The sequence below is a fragment of the Colobus angolensis genome, unplaced genomic scaffold (assembly GCF_000951035.1).
Source record: "Colobus angolensis palliatus isolate OR3802 unplaced genomic scaffold, Cang.pa_1.0 Scaffold224, whole genome shotgun sequence".
Taxonomy (NCBI): Eukaryota; Metazoa; Chordata; class Mammalia; order Primates; family Cercopithecidae; genus Colobus; species Colobus angolensis.
Window position 1 is genome coordinate 6837463 of NW_012115422.1, and position 26519 is coordinate 6863981.

A 26519-nucleotide genomic window follows, 5' to 3' on the forward strand; every position below is an offset into this window, starting at 1 on the left:
AGATGATCCTATTATCTAGGACCTTCCCTTTTATTTACAGATAAATAGATATATTTTTAAAATATTACATACCAAAGTGAGAAGGCTCCTTTGGGTTCCAATTTTTCTCTGATTTCTAATGAATTAAGGAAGCCTTTTAATTACTCTTTAAAACCTATGCAGATTCTAAAACTGAATTACTTCAGTTTCTTAATTGTATTTAATGACAAATTAATTAGAGGTCTGGGACTGGTAAAATTATAATAAGACTGCTGAGGCTTAAACTTGTTTCAAACAGTGTCTGTGACAGAGACAAGATTGATTTATTTTTTTACTTACTGTGTGCATAGAAAGGTTAGAATGAGGCCCATTGGTAAGAGAGGCACTGATACTGGTAGGTTTTTAGAGAATTTGTTTAGGCTTCAAAGTATTTTATTTTATTTTTTGAGACAGGGTCTCGCTCGGTCACCTAGGCTAGAATGCAGTACCGCAATCTTGTCTCACTGCAGCCTCCCCTGACTCAAGTTATCCTCCCACCTCAGCCTCCTGAGCAACTGGAATTACAGGCATGCACCACCAAACCTAGCTAATTTTTGTATTTTGGGTAGAGATGGGATTTTCCATGTTGCCCAGGCTGGTCTTGAACTCCTGGGCTCAAGCAATCTGCCCGCCTTGGCCTCCAAAGTGCTGAGATTACAGGCATGAGCCACTAAGCCTGGCCCAAAGCATTTTAAATAACTTGGTAATTAATCAAATCTTAAAGACAGAAAAAAGACTTTTTAAAGTCCCAAACTTGACCTGCTACAAAATGACAGTTTGTAAAATCATTTAATAGAAACAAAAAGATAAAAATTTTAAAATAATCTTATTGAAAGTTGCTTCAATTTTTCTAACACAAACAATAAGCTATTTTGTAATACATTTAAGGCTGAATACTTTCTATTTGAAAAATGTAATTTTATTAGTAAATTTTACTTATTGAAAATAAATTGTCAGGCTGGGCGCAGTGGTTCACACCTGTAATCCCAGCACTTTAGGAGCTTGAGGCAGGTGGATTTCTTGAACTCAGGAGTTTGAGACCAGCCTGGACAAAATGGCAAAACCCTATCTCCACAAAAAATACAAAATTTAGCCGGGTGTGGTGGTGCACACCTTTAGTCCCAGCAAATGAGGGGGCTGAGTTGGGAGGATCACTGAGCCTGGGAGGCCCAGGCTGCAGTGAGCAGAGATCAAGCCACTGCACTCCAACCTAAGCGACAGAGCTAGACCATGTCTCATAATAATAATAATAGTAATAATAATAATAAATTGTCATAAGTATTTTTTGTTTCCAGCCATATTTATTGAGCTATAATTGATATACAATAAAATTCAGTTACTAAGCAGTTTGTTTGATTTTGACAAATTTATGCAATTATGTAATCCAAATACTTATAAAGTTATAAGTTATTTCCATCACCTCAGAAATTTCCCTTGTGACCCTGCCCCTTAACCCTTAATGACATCCAACTACTGTCCTGATTTCTATTACCATTAACTAGATTTGATTTTTCTAGAATCATGAATACTTATCAAGAATATTTATTCTTATGTCTAGCTTCTTTCATTGAACATAATATTTTTAAAATATTCTGTTTGACACTACTATTTGCTTATTCATTTTTCTGTTGATGACTACTTGGGGATGATTCCAGGTTTTAGCTATTATAAAGCTACTATAGGCATTTTTGCACGAGGCTTTGGTAAACGATATATTTTAAATCCTTTTGGATTACAGGATCATAAAGCAAATATATATTTACCTTTTAAAATAACTGCTACAAATTTCCTTAAAGTGGTTATATCATACTATACCATTATACATTTCCACCATGACTGTATGATAGTCATGGTGATTCACTCTTTGCCAACATTTGGTATGGTTGGTTAGTCTTTCATTTTAACCATTCTTGTGTATGTAGTGGGCTGAAATTTTCTCTCCTTGAATGTTCTGGTATGGTCTTGATATAGGGGCAATCTGACCTCCTAAAGCAATTTGGGAAGCATCTCTTCTTCCTGTATTTTCTGAAACTGTGGCAAGTTTTATATTCTATTTCAAATGAAGGTTTTAATTTCTTTGATAAGTATAAGGCTTTGGAGGTTTTCAATATATTGTCATGTTCATTTTTGTAATTTGATGTTTGAAATTTGTCTATTTACTGAGGTTGTTTAAATCATTTGTGTAAAATTGTTTATAATGTCCCTTTTTGTCCTTTAACATCTGTATAATTTGTAATATCCTCTCTATCATTTTTAATATTGACAATTTTGGCTTTAATTCTTTTATTGATCAGTCCTACTAGATATTTATCAACTTTATTAATCTTTTCAAAGAACCAATTTTTTATATTGTTCATCTTTTGTGTCCATTTTCTATTTCACTAATTTCAAATTACTTCTTTTACTTATATTGTGTTAATTTGTTCCAATTTTTCTAGCTTCTTAAATTGAAAGCATAAATCATTTAGTGTATATATTTATTTTTTCTAATATAAGCATTTAAAGCCATAGATTTATCTCTAAGTTCAGCTTTAGTATGTATGGCACAAATTTTCAAATGCTATATCTAATTGCCATTTCATTGCTAAATTTTTTTTACTTCTCTTGTGATTTCTTCTTTGATCCATGAGTTATTTAAAAATTTATTTTCCAAATATCTGAAGATTCTCTAGATATTTTACTATTATTAATCTAGCTTAATACTATTGTGGTCAGAGACATACATTCTGTATGATTTTAATCGCTGAAATTTATTACAACTTGTTTTGTGGCCCAGTATGGTCTATCTTGATACATTTTCCATGTAAAATTTAGAATAATTGTATTGTTTTGGTTTGGTTATTTTATAACTAAATTAGGTGAATTTAGTTCATAGAGTTTCTCTAATCTTCTATATCTTTATTAATTTTTTTTATCTAATTGCTCTATGGATTACTGAGGTATCAAAATCTCCAACTATATTTTTGCATCTATTTTACACTATTACTTCAAGCATTTAGGAGCTTTCTATTAGGTGTATAGACATTATTTTCTCTTGGATGACTATGAAATGTCCCTCTTTTATCTAGGAATACTCTGTTTTACAGAGTCTGATATTTAGAGAGTCATACCAGTTTATTTATGTTTAGTGTATGCATTACATATCTTTTCCATTCTTTTACTTTCTGTTTGTCTTTACAGTTAAAATGTATTACTGATAAATAGCATAATTGAGTGTGAATTTTTATCTAGACTGGCTTTCACTTATTTTAACTGAAAAGCTCGATACTCCATTTACCTTTCATGCAATTATTGATGTGTTTGCGTTTAATTCTACCATGTTAGTGATTTTTTTTCTATCTGTCCCATTTTCTCTTTATATCTGTTTCTCCCTATCATCTCTTGAGTGAATCCAGTCTTTTAAAATATATTCTATTTTAGCTTCTCAATTGACTTTTTAGTTGTACCTCTTGGTGGAGATTACAATACATAACAGATATGGACTGAATTTTGTTCCCTCAAAATTCATATGTTGAAACTCTAACCCCCAATGTGTTAGCATTTGGAGATGAGGCTTTTGAAAGGTAATTAGGTTTAAATGAGGTCATGAGTGTGGGGTCCTCGTGATATAGTTACTTTCATTATAAGAAGAGACCAGAGAACTTGCTTGCTTTCTCTCTCCACTATATGGGGACATAGTGAGAAAGTGGCCAGGAAGAGAGCCCTCACCAGGAACCAAACTGGCTGGCACCTTGATTTTGAACTTCTCAACCCCCAGAACTATAAGAAACAGATGTCAGTTGTTTAAGCCATCCAGTCTACTATGTTTTGTTATGGCAACCTGAGTCAACTAAGACTGACTGCATCTTTATCTTTCATAGTATATCTTCCACAATTAATTTATGACTTCATCAATAGCATAAGCATCTTACAACAAAGAACTTCTAATTACTGCCCTCCCTCACTTTGTGCTATTCTTTTCATACATTCAACTTTTATTTATGCTATAAATCCCATAATATACTGCTATTAATTTTTATTTAAACAACCAATAGTTTTTAAATGGAATTTGAATATATGTATATTTCTATTTGATAATTTTTGTCTGGGACCTTTCCTCTGTGGAATATTTTTTCTTCAGTCTTAAGAAATTCTCTTAGGATTAATTTAATTGCAGGTCTGATAAAGAGGAATATTGTTCCAGATTTTCTACATGTGCAAATGTCTTTATTTTACCTTCATGCTTGAAGATTATTTTGCTGGGTATAGAATACTAGATTGTAGTTTTACTCTTTCAGCACTTAGAAGCTATTGTTCCATTGTCTTCTAGCCTTCAGTTGTTGCTAATGAGTAGTCTGTCAACATTCTTATTGTCATTCACCTGTATGCAATGTGTTTTCTATTCTCTGGCTGCTTTTAAGATGTTCCTTTTATCTTGCAGTCTGTTAGCAGTTTGACTATGATGTGCCTATGTGTAATTTAATTTGTATTTATTCAGATTAGAGTTTGCTGAGTTTCTTGAATATGTTGGATTTTCATCAATTTAAGATTTTTGACCTTATTCTCTTTGTTCTCTTTCCATAACTCAAATTACATGTATGATTGATCATTTTATATTGTTTCACTTATCTCAGACATATTTTTTCTCTCTCATGTTTCACTTTTGTATCAGTTTATATAATTCCTATTGACGTATCTTCAAGTACACAAATTCATTCTTGTGGTATGTACTCTGGTCTTGTAAGCCCACAAAAGAATTCTTCACCTTTGTCATCATATTTTTTCATATCTAGGCTCTTTTTAAAATAGTTTTTACAGCTTTTCTGATATTCCCTATTTTTTCACAAATACTGTTCACCTTTTCTACTAGTACCATTAGCTAGTTTATCATGATTATTTTAAATACTTTGATATGTTCAACATTTCTATCATCTTTGGGTCTTATTCAAGTGGCTATTTTCTTTCTTGAGTATGAGTCATATTTGCTTGCTTCTTTGTGTATCTCATAATTTTTATTAAATGTTAACATTGTGTATAAAGGAATAGAGATGAAAGCAAATAAAACTTTTACTCAGAAAAGGGTACCTTCTTTTAATTCAGGCTGTTAATGAGAGGAGGTCAAACTATCTGTAATTGAGATGAGTATAGACTTTCTGATGCTTTAGATTTAGTTCAGTACAGATTTCAAAGGTTTGAGGGTAGGATTAGAATATTCCCTTTACCACAGCTTGAGATCTGAGTAATTGGAGAGTTTGCCTAAGTTCTCTTTCCCTGACTTTAGCCTTTGGTATGCCTGGTGCACCTGTTTTTCAGGGGATTTTCTGTCAGCTCTTTAATTTCTCTCTCAGCTCCAGTGGGCTGCTGCTTTAAACTTTTGAGGCCTGAAATGCCTGGAAGTTTCCTTGCAGTTGTCCTGCTTTACCCTCAGGTTTCAGCAGGCCCAGCACACCTGCATCTAAGAAAAGCAGTGACATCTCTCACAAGTCTCCTACCCCTCACCCAACCATAGAAAGCTCCCCATTCTGAGGCCTATAGTGCTTTGTGGAATTCCCTCCATTCTCCTGTCTTCCTTCATACTTTAGCCTGTGCTTCCGGGGGATAAATCTCTCCACTTGTCTGTCCTTCCCCAATCTTGCCAGCAATGACTCAGTGGAGGCCTTTGGAAAAGATTCGAAAAGAGCAAACTGTCTTTGTGTATGGGCCACTTAGGGCTTCTGAATCATCACACCAGGCTTTATTTGTCCTTTAAAAATATGTTAAAAAGCTCAGCCATTTTCTTCTTATTTGCTTTTGTGGCAGCTTCCTCCTCCTCCAGCTTTTCTACAAGGATGGAGTAGCTGAGGATTTCTTCTCTCACTTTGATTTAGTTCATTAGTCTTTTTTGCATCCTCAGCTCTCTTTTGTTGAACCAAACCTATGCATTTGTTATCCCCTTTCATTCTTGTTAGGGTAGGAGCAATGTTTCCTTGTGACTTTCTATTATTCTACACCCTAAGTGGATGCAAAGGAGCTAGCATACATATTCAAATAACATAAGACTATCTCTTAAATCTTCCTATACAAAATTAAGTTCCTCAGATAAGTTTATGTTATTTCTCCTATATCCAGGCAGGATTATGACTACATTAACTTGGATTTGATCCTAGGGATTCTCAATCTTTTCTTGATAAAGTTACTTTCAATATAATAGAAGTTCTGTGTCCTATCATAGAAATTAGATCTAGTGTAATTAAACCTTATCCTAAGCAAATCCCTCAACAATGAATCTTCTCTCTCCCAGCGACTCCCCACCACCTAGTCTATCACTTAGGCACCTTCCTCTAATATGTGTGTTCTTTAATCCAGCCTGTACATTGCTTAGAGAGAACCCCTAAATCACAGAGCTGATCCTGTCTTTGAAGCCCTTCAATGACTCCCCATAGCACAGTTAATGATGCTCTTCATGATCTGGCCCTGCATTATTGTCACAACCCCTCTGCTCTAGATCATAAGGTACACAATTTTATTTGCATTCAACACCTATTTTGAACTCTATTTTATTTAGTGGTAAAAAATTAATCTAGTCAATTTTGGGTAAATCCAGTGAATTCATTATTTTCTTGCACCTCATTTTCTCCCCTAGGTTGAGTGTCTCATTCCTGATTGTCATGGGCCTATCTTGAAATATTTCAATTAGGCCAGGCGCGGTGGCTCACACCTGTAATCCCAGCACTTTGGGAGGCCGAGGCAGGCGGATCACGAGGTCAGGAGATCAAGACCATCCTGCCTAACACAGTGAAACCCCATCTCTACTAAAAATACAAAAAAAAAAAAAAAAAATTAGCTTAGCGTGGTGGTGGGCGCCTGTAGTCCCAGCTGCTTGAGAGGCTGAGGCAGGAGAATGGCGTGAACCCAGGAGGCGGAGCTTGCAGTGAGCCGAGATCGTGCCACCGCACTCCAGCCTGGGCAACAAAGCGAGACTCCGTCTCAAAAAAAAAAAAAAAAGAAATATTTCAATTATCATCACTCTTCTACACTGGAAAATCCAGCAATATCTGAGTTTTCATTTGTCCTCTAGTCAGGGGTTCCACATTATAGCTGTTGCTGTGCTTTCTTCCTCCTTGTTATGAAGTCCACCATCACAAATCCACAGGTTCTCAGTGTCATCTTCACAGAAAAGTCTTTTGGCTACTCCCTCTCCTGGTTGAGTCTTGCAAGGACTCTGTAAGACTTTCTATGATTCTTCTGTGTATTCATTATATTCAGAAATTTCTAATCTATTCTCTAGTGCTATGGTGATATAAAGAATTCTGTGGGGCTTGTCATTTTCCAGGTAACCCAGAAGGGCAACAGAATACAAGCCTCCTTAACTGTATTAGTTTGTTTTCGTGTAGCTGATAAAGACATACCCCAAACTGGGAACAAAAAGGGGTTTAATTAGACTTCCACTTCCACATACTGGGGAGGCCTCAGAATCATGGCAGGAAGCAAAAGCCACTTTTTATTTTTTTCTTTTTTTTTTGAGATGGAGTCTAGCTCTGTCACCAGGCTGGAGTGCAGTGGTACCATCTTGGCTAACTGCAACCTCCACCTTCCAAGTTCAAGTGATTCTCCTGTCTCAGCCTCCCGAGTAGTTGGGATTACAGGCATCTGCCATCATGCCCAGCTCATTTTTGTATTTTTAGTAGAGATGAGGTTTCATTATGTTGGCCAGGATGGTCCTGATCTCCTGACCTCGTGATCTGCCCACCTTGGCCTCCCAAAGTGCTGGGATTATAGGCGTGAGCCACTGCGCCCTGCCAAAAGGCACTTCTTACACAGTGGTGGCAAGAGAAAAATGAGGAAGAAGCAAAAGTGGAAACCCTGATAAACTCATCAGATCTCCTGAGACTCATTCACTATCATGAGAATAGCACAGAAAAGACCAGCCTCCATGATTCAATTACCTCCCGCTGGGTCCCTCCCACAACATGTGGGAATTCTGGGAGATACAATTTAAGGTGAGATTTGGGTGGGGACACAGGCAAACCATATCATTCCACCCTTGACCCTGCCAGATCTCATGTCCTCACATTTCAAAACCAATCATGCCTTCCCAATAGTCCCCCAAAATCTTAACTCACTTCAGCATTAACCCAAAAGTCCACAGTCCAAAGTCTCATCCGAGACAAGGCAAGTCCCTTCCACCTGTGAGCCTCTAAAGTCAAAACCAAACATGTTACTTCCCAGATACAATGAGGGTACAGGTATTGGGTAAATACACCCATTCCAAATGGGATAAATTGGCCAAAACAAAGGGGTTAGAGGGCCAATGTAAGTCTGAATTCCAGCAGGGCAGTCAAACCTTAAAGCTCCAAAATGATCTCCTTTGATGCCATCTCTTGCATCTGGGTCACCCTGATGTAAGAGGTGGGTTCCTATGGTCTTGGGCTGCTCCACCCCTGTGGCTTTTCAGGATACAGCCTCCTTCCTGGCTGCTTTCATGGGCTGGCACTGATTGTGACTTTTCCAGGTGCATGGTGCAAGCTGCCAGTGGATCTACCATTTTGGGGTCTGGAGGATGTTGGCCCTCTTCTCACAGCTCCACTAGGCAGTGCCCCAGTATGGACTCTGTGTGGGGGCTCCAACCCCACTTTTCCCTTCCTCACTGCCCTAGCAGAGGTTCTGCACGAGTGCCCTGCCCCTGTAGCAAACTTTTGCCTGGGCATCCAGGCATTTCCATACATCTTCTGAAATCTAGGTGGAGGTTCTCAAACCTCAATTCTTGACTTCCATGCACCCACAGGCTCAACATCACATGGAAGTTGCCAAGGGTTGGGGCTTCAACCCTCTGAAGCCACAGCCTGAGCTCTATGTTAGCCCCTTTCAGCCATGGCTGAAGTGGCTGGAACACAGGGCACCAGGTCCCTAGGCTGCACATAGCATGGGGACCCCGGGCCCGGCCCACAAAACCACTTTTTCCTCCTGAGCCTCCAGGTCTGTGATGGGGCAGTCTTCTGGGAAGTTGTCTGATATGGCCTGGAGACATTTTCCCCATGGTTTTGGGGATTAACATAAGGCTCCTTGCTACTTTGCAAACTTCTAGAGCTGGCTTGAATTTCTTCTCAAAAAATAAGTTTTTCTTTTCTACTGCATCATCAGGCTACAAATTTTCTGAACTTTTATGCTCTATTTCCCTTTTAAAATGGAATGATTTAGCAGCACCCCAGTCACTCTTTGAATGCTTTGCTGCTTAGAAAGTTCTTCCTCCAGATACCCTAAATCATCCCTCTCAAGTTCAAAGTTCCACAAATATCTAGGGCAGGGGCAAAATGCTGCCAGTCTCTTTGCTAAAACATAACAGGAGTCAAGGTCACCACTGCTCCAGTACCTACAAGTTCCTTATCTCCATCTGAGACCACCTCAGCCTGGACCTTATTGTCCATATCATTATCAGGCTTTTGGTCAAAGCCATTCAACAAGTCTCTAGGGAGTTTCAAACTTTCTTACATTTTCTTAACTTCTTCTGAGCCCTCCAAACTGTTCCAACCTCTGCCTGCTACCCAGTTCCAAAGTCGCTTCCACATTTTCAGGTATCTTTTCAGCAATGTCCCATTCTGCTGGTATAAATTTACTGTATTAGTTTGTTTTCAAGCTGCTGATAAAGACATACCCAAAATTGGGAATAAAAAGAGGTTTAATTGGACTTACAGTTCCACATGGCTGGGGAGGCCTCAGAATCATGGCAGGAGGTGAAAGGCACTTCATACATGGTGGCAAGAGAAAAATAAGGAAGAGGCAAAAGCAGAAACCCCTAATAAACCCATCAGATCTTGGTGAGACATATTCACTATCACAAGAATAGCAGGGGAAAGACTGGCCCCCATGATTCAATTACCTCCTCCTGGGTCCCTCCCATAGCATGTGGCAATTTTGGGAGATACAATTCAAGTTGAGATTTGGGTAGGGACTCAGCCAAACCATAGCATTAACTTTCACAATTTCAAATTTATATGGGGTCATATATTCTCCCTTGAAGTTTAGAGAAATCTTATCTTAAATTGGAGTTATAAAAACGAATTCTGCCTCATCACACTCTTCTCCAGGTACCTCTGACTTACTCTTGTGCTACAGCTTTTGAAACTCAAAAGCCAAGGCTTGACATCTTTGTTCTCTGTTTCTACAGGGACATCTCCCAATGAGCACAATGTGGCCCCCTATCTAATGACTTAAAAGCAGAAAGGGAGTACTGGTTAATAGAAAATAATGGGGAGATGGAAGGAGAAAGAAAAATGTATCACTTAATGTTTCAAAACATCTACCACATACACTTGTTTTTACTCTTTTCAAATTAAAGTAGTTGAGACCAGTAGAAAAGCAAGATAGCAGCATTCCCTACACTACTGCTAGCTGTTTTTTAAAGGTGATACCATTGGGCCTCTATCAGTGGAGCATATACTTGGGTTGGGTTTTTTATTGTGTCCACATAGTGCGTTAACCATTCACCACAATCTCCTCCACCCTACACTTCTGATCAGTAATATACACCAGATGAACAGTAACAAAAAGAGGGGGCATTGCCTACAATGGCACAGCCAACAGAGCTAATTGATTATACATAGGATTCTCCTAAAAACCCAGATTATGAACCACAAGTCTCTTAGAGTTAAGAACATTATAAAAATTAATGTTCTCAATTGGTAGGAAAGCAGTCCTACCACACCGCAGAGACGCTCTTCTTCTTTTTTGGGTTTTTTTTTTTTTTTTTGGAAACGGAGTTCTGCTCTTGTTGCCCAGGCTGGTGTGATCTCGGCTCACTGCTACCTCCGCATCATGGGTTCAAGCGATTCTCCTGTCTCAGCCTTCTGAGTAGCTGGGATTACAGGTGCCCGCCACTATGCCTGACTAATTTTTGGTATTTTTAATAGAGATGGGGTTTCACCATGTTAGCCAGGCTGGTCTCAAACTCCTGACCTCAGGTGATCTGCCCGCCTCAGCCTCCCAAAGTGCTGGGATTACAGACGTGAGTCATTGCGCTCAGCCTGGGCTTTCTTCTTTACGTTCCATCTTGGCATATGCTAAAACCATAGGGTCAGTAGGGACCAAGAGATCAAACAGGAAATGCCTTATATGCTCAAATAGGAGCGAATACTTTTCTTCAAAGGCTTAAAGGAGATTCCACAACCCTCCATAGTAAATTTGTTCAACATTTCTCTGACAAAATGTATCCATGAAAAAGAAATCATGCAGCTGCTGAACAAGTTTCGACTGTTACTTTCTAAACCATGGTGATAGAAACAGTAATCACTATGGCTTTCAGGGAAAACCTTAACATATCTGAAGGTCATTCCTGAGGCCTTCCAAGAGGCTAGTATATAAAACAAAACAAAACTGACAATGACAAGAACAATCAAACAGGCATTTTAAACATTTAACATTCGTGAAGCTAAATACTGAGGTTTTAGGTTGCAAAACCTAAAACTTAGGAGAAAAGACCAGAAGAAGAAATCTCTCTCATGATTAAATAAATTTATTAAGTGTATAACAGTATGCAGTGTTATACTAGTTGCTGTGCAAAAAGTTCAGGGATTATTTTTTGTATTAGACGGCTTTTGTTGTGTAGCAAACTATTAATACTCCAAAACTAGTGACTTAAAAGAGCAAATAGTTATTAGTTCTCAAAGTTCTGTCCTTCTGGTCAGTGCCAGACAGCTCAAGGCTCACTCACATTTCTGGCACTCGGCAGGCTGACTGGTCTGAAGTGGGCTTACTACTATGTGTGGCAGCTGGCCCAATATTGGTTAGAGAAATGGTCATGATCTCTCATTATCCAGCAACCTAACTGAGGCTCATTCTCTTGGTGATGAAAGGATTTCCAGCATCAGGACAGGCCAATCCTCTATACACAAGAACTATTCGAGCTTCTGCATGCATCATAGTTGCTAATGTTCCATTGGCCAAAGTAAGTCATATGCTGGATTTAAACCTCTCACAGAGGTGTGAAAAAATATACCTGGGGTAAAAAAGTTGAAATTCTAATTATGGTTCAGATAAAAACTCAGATTTGGTATTGGATATCTATTTTGGTCCCAAGGGTGAAGTGAAGGAGTATATCTCATGATAATAAGGGGTATACATAGAGGGATTAGAGAAATTTATGGCCATCTTATAATCTCCCACTTCATGCATCTTTGTCTACAGTTAAGATAAGGCAATAATTTCAGCTGTATTTGAGTTGAAAAGAAGGTCAAAAGCAAAGGTTATTCTAGGACACTTTTACATAGTTTCTTTTGCTATTTCTACTGAACAGAAAGTGTACAAATCCTAAGGATTTACAATTCAATGTAAAATGAATACACTTGTGTAACTAACACTCATGTCTGAGAAGAGAATATTATTAACACCCCAGTAGTTTTTTCCTAACACTTATTCCTTCTTCAACATTACCCCATTCTCCTTCTCAAAGGTAACCACTATTCTGACTCGATTAGTTTTGCCTGTTTTACAACTTCGTGTAGATGGGATCATATACTGTACATTCCTTTGTCTGGTTTCTGTATTCAGCATATATGCTTGTTAGACACATTCATGTTATTGAATGTAGCTGTGGTTTTATCACTTCCATTACGTGCATTTTATTCATTGCATGAATATAACACAAATTTGAATGTTTGGGTTATTTTCAATTTTGGCTGTTGTGCATGTCTTTTGTTGCACCTGTGTGCACATTTTTATTGAATAAATACCTAAGAGTAGAATTGCTGAATCAGGTCGAGCACAGTGGCTCACGCCTGTAATCCCAGCACTTTGGGAGGCCGAGGCGGGTGGATCATGAGGTCAGGAATTTGAGACCAGCTGGACCAACATGGTAAAACCCCGTATCTACAAGAAAGACAAAAATTAGCCAGGTGTGATGGCAGGTGCCTGTAATCTCAGCTACTCAGGAGGCTGAGGAAGGAGAAGTGCTTGAATCCAGGAGGTGGAGGTTGCAGTGAGCCGAGATCATGCCACTGCACTCCTTCCTCGGTGACAGAGTGAGACTCTGTCTCAAAAAAACAAAAGAAGAAAAAAAACGGAAAAAAAAGAATTACTGAATCATAGGAAACATGTATGTTCAAATTTAGTTGATACTATGCAACAGTTTTCTTCTTCTTCTTCTTTTCTAAGAAATGTCAGGCTATAAACCATTCTTAGTGCTCACTGGTTTGTGAACACTGAGCATAGAGATAGCCACTTTTTCTTTGCTCCAATAGTACAGGCACAGCAGAGCAACTGCGTTTATGGGGCTGGCAAGTCCAGGATAGCATCTGCGGGGCAGTGCAACGATTTTCTTTAACACACTTTCATGCATACATTTTATCTTCATTTGGTGTTCTAGGTTTTAAGCTAATGCATTTTTGCCTTCTACTTTCTCCTGGTTTACCATAAAATGCTTATATTTGCACTTCGATTGGGTAAATAGTAGTTCTCCCTGCATTTAAAATTTCATAAAACCTCAATAATCCAAAGTGTATCAAATCATCCTGCCTAGGATTCAAGGAAAATAACTTAACTGTTCCCCATTCATTTATCAAATGTTTATTGAACACCTACAAGCGATTTTTAAAAAATTAAACCTGGGGATATAAAGCAATGTAAAATTCAACTTCCAAACTCCAAGAAGTATCTATAGTAGTTAATGACTCTTTCATCAGTAGCTGTCTGCCCCTTTCTCATGCCTTCCTGTCCTCCTGTCATTTCCACAATAGCTGCCCGCAGCATAAGTAAGCAATGCTTAGCAGGCTGGCAGCTGTGAATGGGATTATTTGTGCTATTGTAGGCAGCATCTTTCATTCACCACAAACAATTTCCTCTTCTCTCCTTTACCTGTTTGGATAACTATCCATGAGTTTAGTCTTTACCTTTTCTGGACAAAAAATTATATTAAGGAGAAGAGTAAAATTGTTCTAGAGACTTGAGGAATGGTGGTAATACTTATTTTTCACATTATTTCCTGTATTTTAAGAGCCTGTATGTATTTGTGTGTAATGGGATTTTCAGACTACATTTATATTGTGTAAGAAGATTGAAAATGTTCACAATGTTCTTGCTATTCAGTATTTCACACTGTAAAATGATCTCCAGAATATGTTGGTTGTTAAGGTAATGTGCTCAAGTATCTTTGTGGCTTAAAGGAGGTATTACAACTCCCAAAATAGCTACAGTTAGTCCTTCTCACTGGTAATATAAAACCAATTTTTGTTTGTGAATTGAATTGTTGCACCTGTGCAGTGCATTTCAAAGCCCAGGAAGGGTGCTGCTAAAGGCCAGATTCTCTGTAATTTATAAAAATGGAGCAGTGATTTCTAGTGAAACAATTAACCTCATCTAAAAATCTCTCATTTAGATGTTTCCATAAAGTATTCAGAGACACCGAAAGGTCCTTTATTGTATTTTTTCCATAGGCATCTCTATTGAGTCTGTACTTATTTCCATCTATAGTTAAAAGAAAGAGCTGCAAGCAAAAGTATGCAAGCAAAAGTATTGTATGGTAGGAATAGCTGGTTGTACCAAGTGATTCAAACTATCCATCAACAGGAAAATCCTTGAATTAACACAGATACTTTTAGTGCAAGTGGTACCAATCCAAATCAAAGTAGCTTAAGTAGAAAGAGGATTCATTTGCTCACATAACTGGGAGGCTAACTTCAGCCACAAGTCAATTCAGGGACTCAAACAAAATTGTTCAGATTCTGCTCCTCTCTCTGGGCCCTGCTTCCTTTTGAGCTGCACTGATCCTCTCCTACTGCAGACTACCTTTTTCCATGGATCAGTGAATGGTCCAGCTGCAATAAATACCCTTCCTGCTCTGCTATGCCCTTAGACATGGCCATGTTTCACTGCCACATTGAAAAACTACAAGAGAAGAACTCCTTGTGGCCCAGCTTAGGTCATATGCTCCCTCCTGAACCAATTACAGTGCCTAGGGGAATGCAGTACTAGGTGTGGCCAGGCCAGGAAGTTATTTTGTTGGCTGGTTCACTAGAATCATTTCATCAGCGAGAGGAACAATCCTCAGACAAAAAGCAGCATATGTTCAGTACAGCTCTCACAGGGGCTTCACATATATTAGTCACAAAAATAGTTTTAGGGCAGGGAAGATCTATGATTATACAAAACAGGGTGCTATTATGAAGAATGGAACTCACAATGACTCCTAATTCATACCAAAGATACACATTCCAGGATTTCCTGTTACCAGGAGAGAAGCTGACTTGCAGCAGATTCAATCTCATTTGCCCAATCTTTCAGGTATCATAATACACGAAATTACTGATTAAACAACTAAGTAATTCACTTTAACAACCACTTGACTGTCACTGAAGTGTCTGATCAAAAATTAAGGTATTAGCTGTGTGAGGTAGTATGTGCCTGCAGTTCTACCTATGTGAGAGGCTGAGGCGGGGGGACCACTTGAGCCCAGGAGTTTGAGACCAGTCTGAGCAACATAGCAAAACCCTGTCTCTACAAATAAATAGATGGCTAAAAAAAAAATTAAGGTTCTTGCAAGAGTGAACCCTCCAAGGTAACCTATGGACTTTGGGTGATGATGTGTCAATGCAGGTTTGTCAGTTGTAGCAAATGCACCCCGCTGGTGGGGATTGTTGATAATGGGGGAGTTATGCACATGTAAGGGCAAAGGGTAACTGGGAAATCTCTGTACCTTTTGCTCAATATTGTTGTGAACCTAAAATTGCTTTAAAAAATAAAGTCTATTAAAACATTAAAAAAATACAGACATAACAAAATGAAGGTATTCGGGTATTAGATCATCTAATCATCTAATTCTCCAACATAGCATTAAAATAATTCAATAGTCACAGCTAGTTGTCCCTCAGATAAAAGTTGGTTATCACTACAGTAAGAAAACAGAACCTGTATGGGACAATCATATTAACAGGCTAATAATGTTGCTTATATTTGTAGAAAACCTACATATTTCCCTAGATTATCAAAGTATCTTGACAAATAAAAACAGCTGGAACATTGCTGTATACCACTCTATTAAATGAGTTCCTCATTTAAAACAAATTTTGTCCTCACAAAAACAAGAGGGCAATAAAAGTCTACAGAGCTTTATTTGAGTAGACAATAGTGATGCTGTGTAGGGGAAGCGCCATCATTGCCATCCACTGGAGTAACTCCTAAATGTTAAGTCTATGACAAGGGTAATGAACTGGGACAATCTTTCCCCCCAGGGCATAATCGGCAGTGTCTGGAGATGTACTACAGGACTGGGAGGTTTGTACTCTTGGCATCTAGCAGGTAATGCCAGGAACACTGCTGAATATCCCATGTTGCACAGGATAGCCCTACACAACAAAAGAATTAACTGTTGCAAAATGTCAACAGTGCTGAGGTTAAGAAACTCTGGTCTATAGCAAGATGCAGAGGGAAAGGCAATGTTTAAGACAAAACCCCTGCCCCCAATTAATGTAAAATCTGCTTGAGGGGGTAAGATAAATGATAAGGGTATTTCCTATATTTTCTTCTAGGATGTTCATAAATTGAGGTCTTACACTTAAATCTTTAATCCATCTTGAGTTAATTTTTGTATACAATAAAAGGTAAGGGTCTAGTTTCATTCTTCTGAATATGGCTTGCCAGTTATCCCAGCACCATTTATTGAACAAAAGAAATCATCAACAAGTAAACAGATAATTTATAGAATGGGAGAAAATATTCACAAATTATACATCTGACAGAGGTCTAATATCCAGAATCTATAAGGAATTTAAACAAATCAACAAGCAAAAAATAAATAACCCCATTAAAAAATGGGCAAATGGCATGGACAGACACTCCTCAAAAGAAGACACTCAAGTGACCAACAAAAATGAAAAAGTGCTCAATATCACTAATCATCAGAGAAATGCAAATCGAAACCACAATGAGATACCATGTCATACCAGTTAGAATGGCTATTATTAAAAGTAAAAAATCAACAGGTGCTGACGAGGCTGAGGAGAAAACAGAACACTTACACACAAAACAGTGTGGGAATGTAAATTACTTCAGCCATTGTGAAAAGCAGTTTGGAGATTTCTCAGAGAATATAAAACAGAGCTATCATTTGACCCAGCAATCCCATGACTGGATATATATGCCCAAAACAATGTAGATCATTCTACCAAAAAGACACACACACTCCTATCATCATCACCATGCTATTCACAACAGTAAAGACGTGGAATCAACCTAGGTGTCCATCAATGGTGGACTGGAGAAAACAAACATGGGACGGATACACCACGGAATATTACACAGCCATAAAAAATGAAATTATGTCCTTTGTCACAACATGGATGCAACCAGTGGCCATTATCCCAAGCAAGTAACAGGAATAGAAACGAAATACCACATTTCTCAATTATAAGTAGGAGCTAATATGGACATAAACATTGGAACAAGAGATACCACAGACTACTAGAGAGGAGAGGGAGGGGATGGGGATGGGGGCATGAGTCGAAAACCTACCTATTGGGTACTAGCTCATTACATGGGTCTGATATACCCATATAACAGTCCTACATAGTATCCCCGTATCTAAAATAAAAGCTGAGGCCAGTCAGGGTGGCTCACGCCTGTAATCCCAGCACTTTGGGAGGCTGAGGTGGGCAGATCATGAGGTCAGGAGTTTGAGACCAGCCTCGCCAACATGCTGAAACCCCATCTCTACTAAAAATATAAAAATTAGCTAGACATGGTGGCAGACGCCTGTAATCTCAGCTACTCAGGAGACTGAGGCAGGAGAACCACTTGAACCTGGGAGGCGGAGGTTGCAGTGAGCCAAGATCACACCACTGCACTCCAGCTTAGGCAACAGAGTGAGACTGTGTCTCAAAAAAATGAAAAATAAAAAATAAAAGCTGAAATTTAAAAAAAAGGATAAATGATAAAAAGGATCTCAATGCACAATGCATTAAGTACTGATCACAGGGTCTTTTAACACATGGGGCTTGAATTGTATACTTTTATGAGAGTAGCAAGGTAGATGTGCTGAATTTTGAAAGCTTTGGATAGGCAAACAGAAAAGGATATTTCAAGTGGAGCGTACACTGGAGGCAGACATCCAGAGATGAGAAAGAACAACGTCTTTTCAGGACAGTAAATAACCAGCCCTGTCCAGCAGTGTTTGGGCAGCAAGGCAATCAGCAAAAAACGTTTTCACTTGTCAAGTGGGATCATGTGGCTGATGCAGTCCTGGTTCTGCCATGTCTTAGCTGGGTAAACACCAGCGTGCAAGCCGTAAAATTGGGATATCTCTTACCTTACAGTTGTTCCTGTAAAAATTAGACACTGACATGCCTGTCACATCGTCTTGCTTAAAGGATGGCAGCTCCTAGAGCAAACATTAAGGAAAGACAAGTTGAACTTGAACTTTAAAGAAACTAAAGTAACAGGGTGGAAATTTACATTTATCCTATGGGCTGAAAGAGTCATTGCTTCAACGTATAAGGCAGTGACAGGATGAAAATAATGCTTTCGATTAATCTGAACCTAGGTGGATGATACGTAAGTGGTCACTGCATTATTCTCTCAGCTTTTCTGAATGGCTAACATTTTTCAAAGTATAACTTTTTATTTTTTAAAAAACTTGATTATTTTCTGCTTCCTCCTGCAATAATTTAGGCTCAACTGAGAAGAGGTCCCTGTTGCTCATGGCTATATCCTCAGCAACAGTACATGACACACAGCAGAGATGACCAATAAACTATTGTCTAATAGTTCAAACAGAAAAGAAAAAGTGAAAAGGGCCAGAACTATGGTGACAGCAGTTTGTGTGGGAAGATAGGGGTCCATGCCAAAGTTTTTCCAAAGCAATTTGGTGATTTGGATATGGACTAGCAATGCAAACTCAGGTGATGGGAGATTCGTGGAACCAATTGCAGGAGGTTAGAAAATATGCAGATTTTAGGAAAAACGTATTTTACATCCCTGGATTACAGGGAGGGAGTAGGCCAATGAAGTGCAGAACTGAAACTTGACAAAAGTTTTAGAGCAATTTAGCTAGCGGGGATTGCTGAGGTTAGCAAAGTAAAAGGTTTTTCAAGAAAGATGAAGGACCTTATCTTCCCACTCTATGAGGAGCAGAAACTGAAAAATGACCTTCTTTGTATAACAGTGCCATTCCGATATTAAGTAATAGTTTTTGAGGGTCTAGAGTGGAGTCATAAATTAGCTACTGTAAAGTTAGTTTGCCTGTAGATAGTTTTGTTTGGACAGCTTAATTCTAACCTAACAATTGTCAACATTTAAAAATCAGAAGCTACATAAAAATTCTGATTCTTTAATTCTTTCCAATACCAGGCAGATGGTCAACCTTGTCTTCATTTTAACAGGCAGAATTGAATGAAGCTGAGTAAATGCTGCTGCCTTTAACTGACTCCAATTCACTACCCAATTTGTCTCATTTGTGATATTCACCTGGACTCTGTAGGTATTAGAGTTTGCAATTCCTGGTCTAATGGTATTATGTCAGCTTTAATGAAAATGGTAAGAATAAAACCAGTAACAGCAATAATAGCACACTGAGCATTTAGTTGCAGGCACTGTTCTAAGTGTGCCAAAGAGATCACCCACCATTTGAGGGAGGTGCTATAATTGTACCATTGTACAGGTAAAAAAACTTAAGAGGTTCAAAGACCTGCCTAAATGTCAACAGCCAGAAAGTGGTAATGGTGAGATTAAAATTCCAGTCAGACTTAATTTGCAGTTGCCAAACAGTATTCAAATTAAATGGTACTAAGTTAGTCTATATGAAATCTGAGTCTTTTCCTAAAAGCAGATACCTCCATTTCAGCCACAGGAACTTGCGCTCTTCTCTGCAGTATATACACGGACAAGGAAACCTCTGTGTGACTTTGGGTCGTTATCTCATTGCCTCTTTTCCTGTGCCTAAGATGATCTGAGATGAACTCAAAGCTTAGTTTCTCACCATAAATCATGAACTTTGGGTGGTGGGAAGGGAAGGTGGGAATGGTAGAGACTTGTCTTCATTTTTATGTCTAGTAAACATAAAATGTGTAGGTAACAATTAACCAACTTCAAGAAGCTGAAGTTCTAATTGGAGATATGCAATAGACTCAGAGGTTTTTAATGAGGTTTAGCAATATGTAGGTGAGTACAAATGGAAGTTGCAGAGCATATTCAAGGCTGAGGGTACATGAGATCACAGTGAGAGCCAGGAACACCATTTGGAGATGTTTCCACGAGTGTTTCAAAGTGTGTATTGTGACAATGTCCATGTTAAGGGAACAGGTTTCCAAGATGTCACACTGGGCACTCTGTGCTCTCTCCTAAAGTATCAGTGGGTATTACAGTTTCCTTGGCTGAGGAAACATTCCATGGAATATACACAGAACAGAATGAAAGAACTTGAAAGATCAGACAGAAAGGACATTTGACTATACTGGAAAAAGTGAGAACTGGTTTGGAAAACAAAGGCATCAGGATTCTAAAAAAAATCTATGGGGAAGATTTTAATCTGCTAATCTATGAAGTTTTTTTTGCACGGGGTGAGGATTACATATAAGTCAAAATGAAAATGGTGTAAACAAAGCAAGTCAAGAATAAAAACCTCACTCATAACTATCATGGGTAGCCAAAACCTTTGTTTCTGATAATACATTTGAGAAATGTGAAGTAGTGGTATAAGACACAGGAAGTAGGTTGCTTTAGCTAACAGGATATGTACATCTGGGAAACAGGTGCTATGATAGAAGTGATGGAAAATTACTGTCACACCTTGACTCCAAAACAATCAATCCGTTTTGCTGTGCTACTTTAACACGTTTTTTTTTTTTTTTTTTTTTAACTATAAACGGTATTACAGATGGAAAGCAGCAATCATAATGAACCAGTTGGAGCCTGAATTTTCTTCCAAATCTTTGCTGTATGCTGTGAAAAAAGAAAACTGTTGAATGGCCACTGTGTTACAAGCTACTCTAGGGCCTTTGACTTCATTATTTCATATAATTATCACTACAACTGTGTAAGATAGACAGAAGTATTTTGAAGATGAATCAGAAGGTCAGAAAAGTGAAATCATTTGCCTAAGTTCACACAGCTGCTAGGAGACAGAGGTGATTTTCAAATCCTTCTCTCTGGCTTTTATTCATCCTCCAGTTGTGCTTTGGAATGAAGATGATCTGAGTTAAATCCTACTACTTACCAACTTTGCGGCCTGAGCCTAATTAGTTTCTTTGGACTCCAGTCTCCTCTTCTGTGATGTGGGAAGACAATACCAATTCCCCTGGGGTTATTTTGAAAGAATTAAATTTGTTGATTTGTTCATTTATCCATTCAAATGACAGATCATGGAATGAGGGAAGTAAAGAAATGCTGGGGCAGGGATTGGTAACTGATTATAACAAAGTCAATGGATCAGAAGGTTTGCTGAGGTGAAAGGATTTCTAGAATAGTGGTACTAAAGCAGGTGAACTGCTTGGGAAGTGGCCAAAGTATGATGCTTCAAGGAGGGATATCAGAGGTGGTATGATTTGAAAGCCAACCTAAAGGGGATGAAAATGGGAGTAAGTAGCTACGGATGTAGAATTAGAACTTTGGAAGCAAGGAAATTGAGAAGCGGAAAAGGAATGAGCATGCAAAGTATCTAGAATTCAGTTGATCCTTAAAAAATGCTAACTCTAAAAATAGTGTAAAAATATAGAAATAGCAAACATAGGCAACATGTTCCTTGTTTACACATGAAAAGGGTGAAGGTGAAAAATCTTCCTGAGTGGCAGACAGTACATATGAATACATCATAGTTGATGCTCTAGAAATGCATTTTGAAGGCAGAACAGCATAGTTCCTCAATCCAGCTTCTAGTCTCTACTTCTGATATAACTCACTTATACTAAATATATTTCTGCTAGAGGTAGTTAGGTATTAATTGCTTGTATAAGAGTATATAAAACAGTGAGGAGAACACACACATAAGACAAAACACAAATTAAGTAGAATAGGAAGTGTAAACAAAAATTTCCAGGCAATATTTGCTATCAAAAAACATCTGTATTTCAGCTGTTCCAAAAAAATCTGTATTTCAGCTGTTCCTTCTGCCTACATAGTTCTTCCCAAGGAATTCACATGTCTCAAGCCCTCACTCTGTTCAGATATCTGGGCAAGAATCACCTCATCAGAGAACTGCTCTGACTGTTCTCACTCAGTCTTGCCTTTCTCTGCTTTACTTTTCTTCATAGCACTTATCACTACTGGATATATCACATATTTATTTATTTATTTATTGTCTGTTTATCATCTCCCACCCCTGAACTGTAAGTCCCAAAGAGTAGACACTGTTCACTGTTTTATCTCTAGTACCTAAAACAAACCTGAGCAAACAGTAGAAGCTTAATACATATTAATAACATTTTTAAAATAATCTAATAACTCTAAGGTCTTAAGCACTTAATAAAATGAATGGGTTCCCATTTTTACATGTAAAAGTCATAAACTAAGGTTAAAGTGGCGAAAATAAACTAAAATTTCTATACTGTTTTTTCCTTTTTACCAACCCTGAAGATGAGGATTCAGGTAAAAAAAATAAACTATTTCCCTTAGGGCTCATGGCCCACATGTTTGTTAAATCCAATTTGCTCAGCTTGTAGTTCTGTGGAATGCACTGTCCATGATAGTCCCTTCCAATGAGACCAAATTTTAACCACCACAAAGGGAGAAAACACTAAAACCAATGTATCCAAGCTGTCTCATTCAAATGAATGCTTTTTGTGAGTTGGTGGGGAGGAAAGAATATTTATTTACATGAATTTTATTGTTATTTATATTCAAGTTAAACAACAAAAATAGGAAACATTTTGAATAAGCATATGCCCAAAAACTAAACATTAAAATGGTGGTCCCACTATTCCTGAAACCAAACATTGGCTAAAATGAACTATATGCACCTTTAAGGTGAGCAAACACAAGAAGTCTATATTTAGCAAGGAAGGTCAAATGTTTGTCAGCAAGTCTAAGATCTTAGAGGAAATATTTATTTCAAAAGTAATAACTAATGTGGTCATATTAATTAATCGGTTAACAGTTACAAAGATGGAAACCCTTAAAATTCGTATAAAAACCAGAAATTAGAGTTAGGCTGCTTGCATATTTCACAACTATATGTTTGCCAGTGATCTATTAACCTAAACTAAAAATTAAATACACATTAATTCATCAACAGTGATATAACTTCAAGGCTGAGAAAAATCACAAAGAATTTCAATTAAATGATATCAAGGAGTCCAGAGAGATGAAATATTTCCTGAGAGAAGTTCTAATTATAAATAACTGTGTATTGGTTTAAAGACTAACATACACCTAGCTTTACCAACACTTGTGAAAAACATTACACATTACATACTTTGTTCAAAGCCTAATATGAAAATTGTAATAAATCCTCTACTTAAAAAAAAAGGTGACCACCTGAAAAATATTCATAATATCTCATTAACAAAGCAAAAATGTTAAACTGAAAAGGTTCACCTGTTTTGGTCTTCAGTTACAAACAAAAAAGCACTGATAATTCACTATAACAGCTTCTTAAACAATTCAAAAAAATATTTTGTCAATTGAAAAAACATCACTGAATCAATGAGCATTTGATCATTTTATTCACAAAATATAAGCAAGACTTACATCCCTTTCTGGTGAATCTTTTCAAATAATTTTATGTACAGGGCCTTGAGATGTATCAATTATAAAACATGTTAAAATGAAAACATTTTTTAAATTTACAAATACAAACCAGTACTTTATACAAGAATTCTCTATAAAGTTTGTCAATCAAAGTAAAAAATAATTTGTTTCAACTGAATATAAGGCATGTCCAGTTTATGTCATTTTGTAGAATTATTTTTGTTTTGTTGGAGACTTTTCTCTTCGCCGGTCCTGATTTTTCTTTGATTCTCTGGATTGTTCAGAGTATCTGCTAGATTTTTCCCATCCTCTCTCGGCACCATTTTGATATCTATCTTCATCACTTCTTGAGTCTGAGTGCTTTCTATTCATTTCCCTTGACTTTGATCTATCTTTTCTTCTGAAATTTTCACTGCCTTTATTTCGGTATCTATGCTTCTCATTTTCAGAAAAAGAATTTCTTCTCTCTCCTCTCTTCTTTTTGGGATCACCATGCTTATTTGCTAATTCTATATGCATTTCTTGGTCTCTGTCATTCACAACTCTATTGTAGTTATTTCGTTCAGAAGGAACATCTTTGTCTGATGTGTACGTTGTTACAGGATCTCTCCAATTTGAATCTCTTGAAGTGTGATCTCTGTGTTTTTCTGACCTTTCTCTCTCAGTCCTTGTTTCCTGGTGCCTGTGTTCCTGTCTTCTTTCTTTTTGTTTCCTATCATTTGTTTGCTGGTTTCTGATCAATTTATCTACTTCTTTACTTCTGGTCTTTCCATGTCCCTTCTTTCTTACATCATTAGCTGCATGTGTAAAATAAAAGACAGTTAGCTTTTATTTCAATCTTAATTTCATAATTATAACAATCACATTTACCGATACACTGTAGATTTATCAACTCAGATAAACCGGATGCAAAGCCAAATTGATTGAATAGAAGGTCTGATGACACAGGGTCTTACCAAATGCTTACTTTTTTTTTTTTTTTTTTTGAGAAAATTTTGCTCTTGTTGCCCAGGCTGGAGTGCAATGGCGCAATCTCGGCTCACCACAACCTCTGCCTCCTGGGTTCAAGCGATTCTCTTGCCTCAGCCTCCCGAATAGCTGGGATTACAGGTATCTGCCACCATGTCTGGCTAATTTTTGTATTTTTAGTAGAGACAGGGTTTCTCCACGTTGGTCAGGCTGGTCTGAAACTCCCAACCTCAGGTGATCTGCCCACCTCGGCCTTTTAAGAATATACAACATTTCAATCCAGGTGTAGTGGCTCATGCCTGTAATCCCAGCACATTCGGAAGCAGAGTGGGTGCGGGACAGATTGCTTGAGCCCAGAAGTTGGAGACCAGTTTGGGTAACAGAGTGAAACCTCTTCTCTACAAAAAATTCAAAAATTAGCCAGCTGTGGTGGCATGAGCCTGTAGTCTCAGCTACTCAGGAGCCTGAGGTGGGAGGATCAACTGAGCCTGGGAGGCAAAGGGTGCAGTAAGCCAAGAATGCACCACTGCACTCCAGCCTGGGTAACAAAGTGGGACTCTGTCAAAAAAAAAGGAAGGGGAGGGGAGGGGAAGGAGGAAGGGGAATATATAGTATCTCAACATGAGTTACTAAAGTAGTGTTTTGATTTTTAGATTTAAGACAGTAAACAGAAATTTTATAGCAAATGTAAAAATTTTAGAAAAAACTCAAATGGTACATTTCTACTTATCAAATTTAATTCAAAAACTGAAATTCCAGCCCATAGTGTGTTATTCATAGGAATATTATGTCAGATCATAATACAATGATCACCCAAACTAGCATTCACTCCCTAAACACAGGAGGAGTAGAACAACTGGGTTTGCTCAACAGCATGAATATGTATTTCTCAATGAAAGGCCTCTTCCTGCAAAAACAATAGTTCTCCCCTCTGGTTACCAGAGAGGCACTAACTGTACCAACAAGAGCAGACATGTTAAGATTTACAGTCATAGGCTTTATTAGAGCCACAAAGGCTTAATTTCTGAAGAAACTCTTCTGAAAAGACCTCGAACAATTTGATTTTGCTGATATAATCACAACTATAAATACAAAATGGTTATACTGAAATAACTTACCACTTTAAGCAATACAACAAATTTAATCAGTTTATCTGTTATTTAATTTGGGTGCATAAATCAAAGATGCTAACAAAAATTTCTGTCAAATTCATACATATGCAAGAAAGAGAAAATATGATAGAAAAGTGCCTCTTGTCACCCTAACTCTACCTAAATCTCACTGTTCCAGCCTCTATTTCTTCCACTAAATGCCTATCTTTGGCACATGGTACAGTCAGTTGGTTTGCCACTAAGGACCTATTTCTCTGGTTCCTATCAAACAGCTCAGCTGAGTTGCCGCTACCCAAGCAGAAACCATCTGGCTCTGTGCTAAACCAATGTCCCCCTGATTCTACTGTACACCACTGTCAGGCTTTACTGATATTAAAACCCAGTCATATCACAACAGGCAATCTCTTCTCCATTTGCTATGTTTGCATTACAGTTTCCCAATTTTGGGGCAGTTCATACTGCTTTTATGCTATTTAATATTTTATTAATAAAACAAAGTTCTCTACTGAAATTGTATGAGAAGGCAAATTAATTTTGAATCAGCAAGCTTCCTTATTGCAGCAATTCATGCTGTGTTATCATCTGTTCTCAAAATGGATACCATGAAATAACAAATTCTGTAGAATATAAAATAGTGAATGTTAAATGAACAATGTTTGTATACTTCAATTCAAGAATAAAAGTTCCTGTAAGCAAACAATCTTTCTCTGATAATATAAAAACAGCCCCACAATTCTGGATGTCACACAGTATGTAAAACACTGTGAAACATAACAAGCCATGGAACAAAGGTGTAAAGAC

The 26519-nt window shown here is 37.7% G+C and overlaps 2 protein-coding genes across 3 annotated transcripts in view; both read right to left on the reverse strand.

Moving 5' to 3' along the window:
- Positions 1–26519, reverse strand: part of ZNF385B (zinc finger protein 385B) — a 588375-nt gene that overhangs the window by 500640 nt on the left and 61216 nt on the right. The window lies entirely within an intron of this gene.
- The window catches only part of CWC22 (CWC22 spliceosome-associated protein), a 64212-nt gene continuing 61286 nt past the window's right edge, over positions 23594–26519 (reverse strand). For both annotated transcript variants that reach the window (XM_011944055.1, XM_011944056.1), the window contains exon 20: positions 23594–24434. In XM_011944055.1, the coding sequence (XP_011799445.1) occupies positions 23851–24434 (584 nt within the window). In that variant the 3' untranslated portion in view covers positions 23594–23850. The remainder of the gene's footprint in view (positions 24435–26519) is intronic.